This window comes from Hylobates moloch, unplaced genomic scaffold (genome assembly GCF_009828535.3).
Source record: "Hylobates moloch isolate HMO894 unplaced genomic scaffold, HMol_V3 SCAFFOLD_4, whole genome shotgun sequence".
Taxonomy (NCBI): domain Eukaryota; kingdom Metazoa; phylum Chordata; class Mammalia; order Primates; family Hylobatidae; genus Hylobates; species Hylobates moloch.
The window spans coordinates 46,165,708-46,174,533 of record NW_026652279.1 but is presented as its reverse complement, the minus strand read 5'-3'; the positions used below and the strand labels follow the sequence as shown (position 1 = coordinate 46,174,533).

Sequence of the window (8,826 nt, the reverse complement as noted above, 5' to 3'; positions counted from 1 at the left end):
TATATAAACAGTGTATGATATTTACATATTATTTCATTTTTTGAGGGAAATTAACCTCAGTTATTAACCATGCATAAAATGTAATGGCAGATATGACTTATATTGTATAGGACTGACTACAGTTCCTCTTTAGAAATAGCTGTTCTTTGCTTCTATAATAGTAGGAAAAGAGGAGAAGAGTTCTTAAAGAAATACAAGGATTCCTCAAGCCCCTCTTCCCTAAAACATGCTCTATCCTATCTCCTGGATTGACTGGAATATCCTTCTCTGCCCCCACCCCATTACCCTCTCAATGCAATGGAAAAGTCGGTGGGTAATTGGGTCCAGATTGGAGGTGTTTAAATATTCATGAGGCTGGCAGGGGACTGGGAGGGGGCGACTGTCTAGAATGGGGGTAGGGGCCAGAGGAAGTGATTAGTCACTGAAGGCTAGCGAACAATTCCGAGAAAGAGACGGAGAGACAGGGAAGAAAAAGACAGATAGATAGATATTGGGGGGGAGGAGAAAAAAGGAGAAGAGAGGGAAGAGAAGAGAGGACAGCGGAGAGAGAGCACCAGAGAGAGAGAGAGAGAGAGAGCGCTAGAGAGAGAGAGAGAGCGAGCATGTGCGACGAGCAATAGCTGTGGACCTTACAGTTGCTGCTAACTGCCCTGGTGTGTGTGAGGGAGAGAGAGGGAGGGAGGGAGAGAGAGCGCGCTAGCGCGAGAGAGCGAGTGAGCAAGCGAGCAGAAAAGAGGTGGAGAGGGGGGGAATAAGAAAGAGAGAGAAGGAAAGGAGAGAAGGCAGGAAGAAGGCAAGGGACGAGACAACCATGCTGTGCTGTATGAGAAGAACCAAACAGGTAGAGCTAAAGATTTTTTGCTTCTTGCCGTTGTGAAATAACCAGAGTACAGTATTTCCCTATAAAGGCAAACAATTTTTTTTACTGCTTCTGCTCTGGCCATGGTGCTCTCGCTTCCTTAGCATATGGTAACTGATGGTTGCATCCCAGCTTTTATTCTTTTCTGTCTTTCATGCTCTGGTTTTGGAATGCTGCTACTAATTAGGGAGAGGGTAGAAAAAACATGCCTGTTTGGCTAGAAATATATATATATTTTTTGCTTATTAGTGAATGCTCAGCATTTGAGGTCTCTGGTCTTGAGGGTGTGGACGTAGAAAGGGGTGCGGGGGAGATGATGTGGGGTCTACCTACAAGATGGGGAGGCAATTCTTTATATTATTTGCAAAAAGCAGGGTTGAGGAAATAATATTCAGGACTGAGTATTGCCTCTCTCTCATACAATTTTCTCACATGTGCTGCGGAAGATGCCTTATTTCGTACATGCATGAGCTTCGAAGGGGCGCAAGTATTTATGGAAAAACGTGCAGGTCCTATTTATTTATTTATTTATTTATTTATTTTTCAATGAATGAATGAAACTGTGATTTGATAGATTTTTTTTTAAAGAGAAGCTAAGACAACTGGGGCTGGGGGAGAAATTGGCCATGCAGAAGGGGAAAATCCCCTTCCTAATATCAGCAGCCGATTGTGCACCAGCTGGTCGGAGGAGAGGGTGGACCACGCCCCTAGGAGCTCCGATGGGATGGGAAAGACAGCCGGGTATTACCTGTTGGAAACCAGGTCTTTTCTCTTCTCTCCTTCCCTTACTTCTTTCCTGAGATTGTCAGTGACCAGAGACAGGCTAACATCCTGGATAATAAGTATGGTGACTCATTTTCATCAGGAAGAGGGACACATCCAAGATTAGCAAGAATCAGAGCCCCTCCTTCCCTCCCCCACTGCCCAGGTTTTACAGCCATTTCCAATTGCTCGCTTATTTCTTGAAAGACATTTTAGAAACTTGATTGGGGTGAGAGTGGGAAGGAATGACGAGTGTGGTATTCCGCAGCAACCGACCATGCCATGGCAGTCTCCAAAAGAAGCTTTCAAACATTTGTTGGAATGCATTTGAGTGATTTTGGCGAAGGTTAAGGAGAAAAATGGGTGTGGGATACGGGTGAGTGTGTGCGTGTGCTTGACCGTGGTGGGGGTGGGGGTGTGGTGGGGGCAATTTTGGTCAAAGAAGCCCTTTGCAGACTGATTGCCTTAGGGGTGGGGTGCAAGAGATGGAATTTGGGTATAATTTCCAGTGCAGGTATTGGAAATTGGGCAATTTGTAATGCACTCCCTGAATCCGAACGGGGTGGAAGAGAGTGGAGAAGAAGCAGCCTGCCAGCTTAGCACATTTAGCCAGCGCCCTGGAAGGAAGGGTGGGGAGTGAGGATGAAGGAGAAGGAGCAGGAAGAGGAAGGGAGACCGAAGCAGAGTGTCAGAGCAGTGAGAGTAGAGGTTTGGCATAAATAAATAAATAAGCAGATATCCTGGATTGTGTGGGGCTATTTGGGGGAAAAAGTCGGATAGTGGGGGATTGAGTTGGGGGCGGTATTTGTAGCATCTCCTGAAACTGCCCTATGGTTACAGAGATTGATGCTTCTTCCATTGGCCCATTTTATCAAACCAGGGCATTTTCTCTCCGTGTCCTCCTTCATTTTAATATATAAATGTAATAAATACAGGTGTCTGGGTTAAGAACACTGTCAAAGAAAAGTCCTGAGGTTATTTCACTGGTGAGCTGGGGAAATAAAATTTAGGAAGGTGGAGCACTAAGCCAAAGCTATCCACTTAAAAAGCTTTAATTTTGGAAAGAAAAATATTCAGGTTCATAATTTGTTCCCACCCTATGTGTACACATGCAAGTGTACATACATCTCCTTTAATAAAGGAAATCATGTATGATTTTTAGAAAAGGAATTAGGGCTAAAGGAATTCCCTTCCGCAAATGAAGCCAGCTGCCTTCCCTGGGGCTCTATCTCACCAACAGCCCCAAGCATTCACTCTGATGTGCAAAGTGATGAAGCTGAAATTGTGTGTTAAGAGTTGTAGAAATTCGCATGTAAATGTATACAGCATCCACATACTTCATATGCTACAGTTGCATGTATAAGTGGTTTCCACATGCCTCCCTGTGTTTTAGCATCATTTATATTCAAGAGAAAATTAAAGGTATAGAAATTGTCCTACTTTGCTCATGCATTCTATAAATGTGTACTTCTGTGTGAAATGGTCATGTCTCTTATATACCACTGTTGTGTACCATTCACATTAGCCAGTATTTAGGATACCATTCAATCAGACTAAAGGAAATGGTGTATTCAGGGCGTGGGCTCACACTACACTGACTGGCATTTATGTAGCACGAGTACTTAAGTCTCACGCAGGTTGCCTGCTTGTGGATAAAATTCTGTATCATTTATGACAAAATCCAGTGGTGTCCATCCTTCTGCTGGCATCTATTCATCATCTTAGTACTTAACAGGGAATAAAACAAGGGCAAAAACCTGCAAAGGTCTAAGCTCTGCCACACCCATAAAATCCAGCAGAAACGTGGGAGGGGGGCTGAAGGGCTTGCACTTCCTTCCTCTTCCACTTGAGCGGCATAAAGAAGCAACCTTGGATTTCTAAGTTGGAATACATTGCCAGTGGGTGAGAAGAAAGCATAAATAATCTCTATTAGCCATTAGTTATCACTATAGATTATTATAGCAGGAAGAAGAGAATGAGAGTGGGGTAGAGATGAGAATGTGGTAAAGGAGTGGGCAAAGGAGGAATAAAATAAAATAATCCCTAAGATTGTATTGCCTTATGATTTTCATACATCTTGGGGCTTACTTTAAATAGCTTAATTGCCATGTGTATTGCAGATCATTAAAAACTTGGCAAGGTGTGACTTATGTCTACAAAGCAAGAAAACTATGAGGTGTTTCTTTTGTTGAAAAATAATGACTTTAGTTTGTAATTGAAGTGTAAAGAATTTCATGCAAGCAAGTAATCCCTCTACTCCCCAGCCCCCTATCCATGCTTTTTTCCTCATGCAACAAATAAATCTTATCTCTGAGAGTGTGATCTGTGGTTTAGAATTCCGACCTCTCTGTGCCTTTTCCTTGCAGTGTTGGGAAGGTGTGGAAGGATGCTGCCTTGCTGCTTGGTGCAGGCGATTCTTCCTAGTGATAAATTGGATTCCTCCCAAATCTCTCTGAGCCACACCCAGTGTCACCCAGGGACTTAGTGAATTAATTAAGCTGAGCCATTTTACTTAATATAATTGAAGCTTCTCTTTTTTTTTTTCTTTAAATAGTGATTTTCACCACAGGTTTCCAAATTTAAACAGAAAAAATATTTGAAGGGCATTTTCTTTCTTTCTTTCTTTCTTTTTTTTTTTTTTTTCCAAATTACCTGGACTTGCAGAGAACCTTAGAAAATTCATGGTGAGTCTAGAAAGTGATCATTTCTGGTGACACTATAATTCCTTCTAACCCATGCCAGGGCGCATACACAATGAGCCCTGATCTCTCCTGCTGACAGAGTCTGTTTAACTCTCTTCCCCACCCCCTCCCCACCAACCCATGCTGAGGCAACTGGAATAAGAAAATGCAGAGTTAATTTTCTTTCTTGCTGAGCTGGCAAAACTACAGAAACCTCCTTTGATGTTTCATGCTAAAGGGCAGTACTCCTGTTCACCAAGAGGGAGAGTGGCTTGGGGTCTCCTTTGCCTCTGTCATAGTGAAATTGCCAGTGTTATGCCTGGGGCTGAATTAATCCACAGACTTCAGACTTTTACCTGGCCCCATAAGGAAGGGTACTGGGGTTCTTTCAGGCAAGAATAGAATATATATATTAACCAATCATATTGATAAAGTAAGACAAATCTTCCTCTATTAATAGTTCAAAGAATGCACATAACCAGGTCATCTCAAGAGAAGGTACAGCAGCATTTAACTATTCACTTCCCTATTAGTATTAATAAAGGCATTAGGGCAACCAAGCAGTGGCTGTTGCAAACCAAAGAAGTGATTTCATGCAGGAATTCTCCCTTTTGAATTTCTGAAGGGTGGTCAGGTGGCTTTTGTACCTTTGTAATTAAATCTTCATAACATTTTCAGAAGTGTTGGGAAGCATATTATACTGTGAGTCCTTAGTGGAGGCCACTTACTGACTGTGATCTTGAATGAATCACATCACCTTGGGCTTCAGTTTCCTTCTGTAGAATGAAGAGTAAAAACCAAAAACCAGACACAAATGACCACTTTGCTTACTTTAAGGATTTTTGTAGGGCTTAAACATACTTGATGTGAAAATAAAGATCAATATAAGAAATTTTTATTCTCCCCAAGTTTTGCAATGTGAGGCTTGTCTTAGAGCCCCCAGTTTTGCAGGATGATCTAGTGCCTGCTATGTCTACCTTTCCCTCTTAGAGATGAGTTCCTTCTAGTCTTAGTTGAGCCTTCTGCTTGTACTCTTGCTCCTCCCCCCGTGTATTCCCCAGAACCCCACTCCCTCATGCCTTGCTCTCTCTTGAGATTTCATTTTCTTGTGCTGCACTGGCTCCTTTCCTTATAGCTTATGAATATGCTTTTGCCTCATCTATCTTAAAAGATCCTCTCCTGACTCTATGTCCCCATCTCTATAGTTCTCTGTCTCACTCTCCCTTTAGAACAAAGTTCCAGGTACTCTCCACCCTCATTTTCTCCTCTTCTTCACTCCCCATTCACTATTCCATCTAGTTTAATTTGGCTTTGGTTTTCATAATTTCACTGAAAAACATATTCTGAAAGGGTGCCACATCCAGTGACCCTTCATTTTACATATTATTTGATGTCTCTTTGACAGTTTGTGTTGTTGTCAATCCTTGTTCCTGAAACTGTCCCCTTACTGGGTCTGCATGATATTAACAGCTCTCCTTATTCTCCTTCTCAGATAAGACCCTGCTCAGTCTCCTTACAGGCTTCTCTTGCTCTCTTCACCCACCTCCCCAAATCTATGATCTCCTGGATCATAATCTTGATTCATTCCACTCTTCTTGTTTGACTCACTAATCCTAGGTGATCTCATCGGGTCATCCATGACCAAATCTTTAGCCACCTGTGTGATTTCCAGATTTGTAAATCAGATGTCTGTTTTTAGCTTCTGATCCATAGTTATCTTGGTTTAAGTGCTTCATTTCAGAGACACTCAAGTTTGTTAGCTACAAAACCCAACTCAGTATCTTCTGTTGTGTATCACACTTGATCTTCTTCACTACACTTATCGCTCTGATACTGTCCCTCCAGCCTCAGAGCTCTAGGAACCTGAGAGTAATCCTGAATGTATTTTATTTCAACTCCCATATCCAGTTTCTAAATCCTTTGATTCTTTCATTCTTGTTGAAAAGATTGAATAAATCCTCTGCTTTTCTACCCTGTTTATATAAATAACCTGGCTCAGACTTTTCATGACTACTCATCTGGACAAAAGCAGTAACTTTCTATGTGGAGTTCTACCACCACATTGTTCTTTAGTTTACCTTGCAAATAACACCACAGCTATCTTTACAAAATGCAAATCTGGTTTTGTTATTTTCTTTGTTAAAATATAAACTCTTCAGCATGAATGACATAATCTAGTTTTGCCTGCTTTTCTAGTGCCAAACTCCAACAATCCCCCCTCCTTTTTTTTTTACCTGATGACACCATGCCAAGATTTCAGGCCTTGGTGCCTTCACTTGTACTCTACTCTCTGCCCACGTTAACACTTCCCTCTTAGCCTGAAATTTTCCCACTTTCCCTGAAAGAGTTAGCTCTTTGAAGCCATTCTTAACCTTCCTAATTAAGTTTTCTTCTACCTTCTTTTTGCCCATGCTGTATTTTGTACTATCTCTATTATCACTTATTGCACTATTTGACATTTATTTTTTTACATACTGGTGTCCACACCGTGAGCTTCTTGGGGAAAAGGATGAAAACATAATTCTTGTTTCATCTCTGCCATAATACTTGGTACATAAAATAACTCATGTTAACCACGAATAATCTGTTTGCTAAATAAATATGGAACCAGGTTTACGGTCTTTTCACAAGCTGTAGCATATCTAAATGGATAGAATCACTAAGAGATTTTTTAAAAAATGTCTTGGCATGAAATTTTAAAGTGGAACTGACCATCAGTGATTCTTGTTATTCACTTATAGACATTGACAGCCATCAGTTTTTAATAAAAGCAGCTACAAAATGAACCCATTTATAGACTGTATTTCTCTGAACTCTCATAGCTGGCACTATCTCCCCTCCATGTCCTCCTCGTCCAACAACCAGCATTACAGCCCCACCCTCTCTGGTTACCACAACTCTGGATCTTCACGTGCCCTTCTTTTGAGGCTCCAAGTACTTGCACTCACTGCTTTGCTTCACAACCATTACAAACAGACCATAAATCAATCTGTGTGATCCATATTTTTTTCTTTAACTGCATGTAGTGCTGGCCTGTGCTTAGGTGTGTGTGCTCAAAAATTAATTTTACCTTCATTTAGATTTCTTTTCTTCCCTCTGAAGTATCCACATAATAATATTTCACAAAGAGAAATCATGATTGGAGGTACAGGGAGGGTGAATGGTAAGTAGTCCCTCAAATGACTGTTAAATGAATGTTAATGTCAGATGAATTGGATTTTTCTTAGGTTTAAATAGACTGAAGGGACTTGGGTTCTGAAGTAGGCCTATTGTGCCCAGCATGGAACAAATTGCAACCACTGTTTTCCATGAAAACACTCTTGCCAGATGCTAAGTAGTGTATTTTCTCTGACTGAATTGGCATGTCCTTCAGAACAGCAGAAAGACTAAAATAATTTGTAAGTGAAGTTTGTCTTCAACTGGTAAGGTTCAGTAGTATTTGTCAATTGCCATCCCCTCACTTGATATCTTGCTTACTGCTCCCAATCTCTTTGGCATTGAGTTTTTCTGTTATTTTCTTCTCCTGTCAGAACCAGGTAGAGTTTTTCTGATTAAGTAATATCAGTTCATGCTAGTGTTTAGTGGGTGAGGCTATGGAAGGAGAACTTTAAGAAAAAGTGTGTTTCTTCAAACTTTCTAAAAACTATTCATAGAGAAAACAGGTATTTTACGCTATGTCTGGCACATCTTAGATTCTCAATAAATATTTGTTGAAGTAATAAATGTAGGAAGGGAGGGAGCATCATGATGGGTCATTAGGGGAGATGTTTTGGGACAGACGACCATTTCTGATTACTTATTCAGCGTGGGCTTTGTGTAAATGCAAGCTCAGCTCTATTAGTCCCCCTCACAAGGTGGATGTAGTCAAAGTTCAATTCCCTCTCCTGTCTGCTTAGATCAGAGAGACACACTTTCAGTCATTTCATTCAGGTTTATGATGGGAATGCGATCTTCCAGATTTCCTATCCTTAATTATTTACAGATCTTATTTTCTTAGATGTTGTTTGTTTAATGTCCTGTTTCATGTCTTTGTAGTGGAATAAACCCTTTCCCTGGGTTCTAGACCTGGTTCTGCCAATTGCTTGTCATGTGACGTTGGGTAAGTAATTTAACCTTTCTGAGCCTAGTCTATTCATCTGTGTAGTGCGTACATAAAAAGAACCTCCAAATCCTGTCTTACCTTTTTTTTTAAAAAATTAGGTTGGTGTGAGTCTCAAATAAAGAGATAACAATAAAAGTGTTTTGCAATGTGTTTTTGAAATGTAAGTATTAATAATTAAGGAATTTCATAGATCAAGCACTAAAGTACTCATGGCTCTAAGCAAACAAGAAGTACTCTTGCTCTCTGTATAGAATACACACATTCCCCATTTCCATCTGACTCCCATACTCTACAGAGTAAATTTTTTTTTTTTTGAGATGAAGTCTTGCTGTCATCCAGACTGGAGTGCAGTGGTGTGATCTCGACTCACTGCAACCTCTGCCTCACAGGTTCAAGCAATTCTCCTGTCTCAGCCTCTCAAG

General features: G+C 40.8%; 1 protein-coding gene across 2 annotated transcripts in view; it reads left to right on the top strand.

Annotated features, from left to right (window-relative positions):
* Window positions 1–630: 630 nt before the first annotated feature.
* Window positions 631–8,826, top strand: part of GAP43 (growth associated protein 43) — a 99,581-nt gene continuing 91,385 nt past the window's right edge. Inside the window, exon 1 of one of the 2 annotated variants that reach the window (XM_032150120.2) lies at window positions 631–841. In XM_032150120.2, coding sequence (XP_032006011.1) covers window positions 812–841 — 30 coding nt within the window. In that variant the 5' untranslated portion in view covers window positions 631–811. The remainder of the gene's footprint in view (window positions 842–8,826) is intronic. The other variant, XM_032150119.2, reaches the window with a different exon arrangement.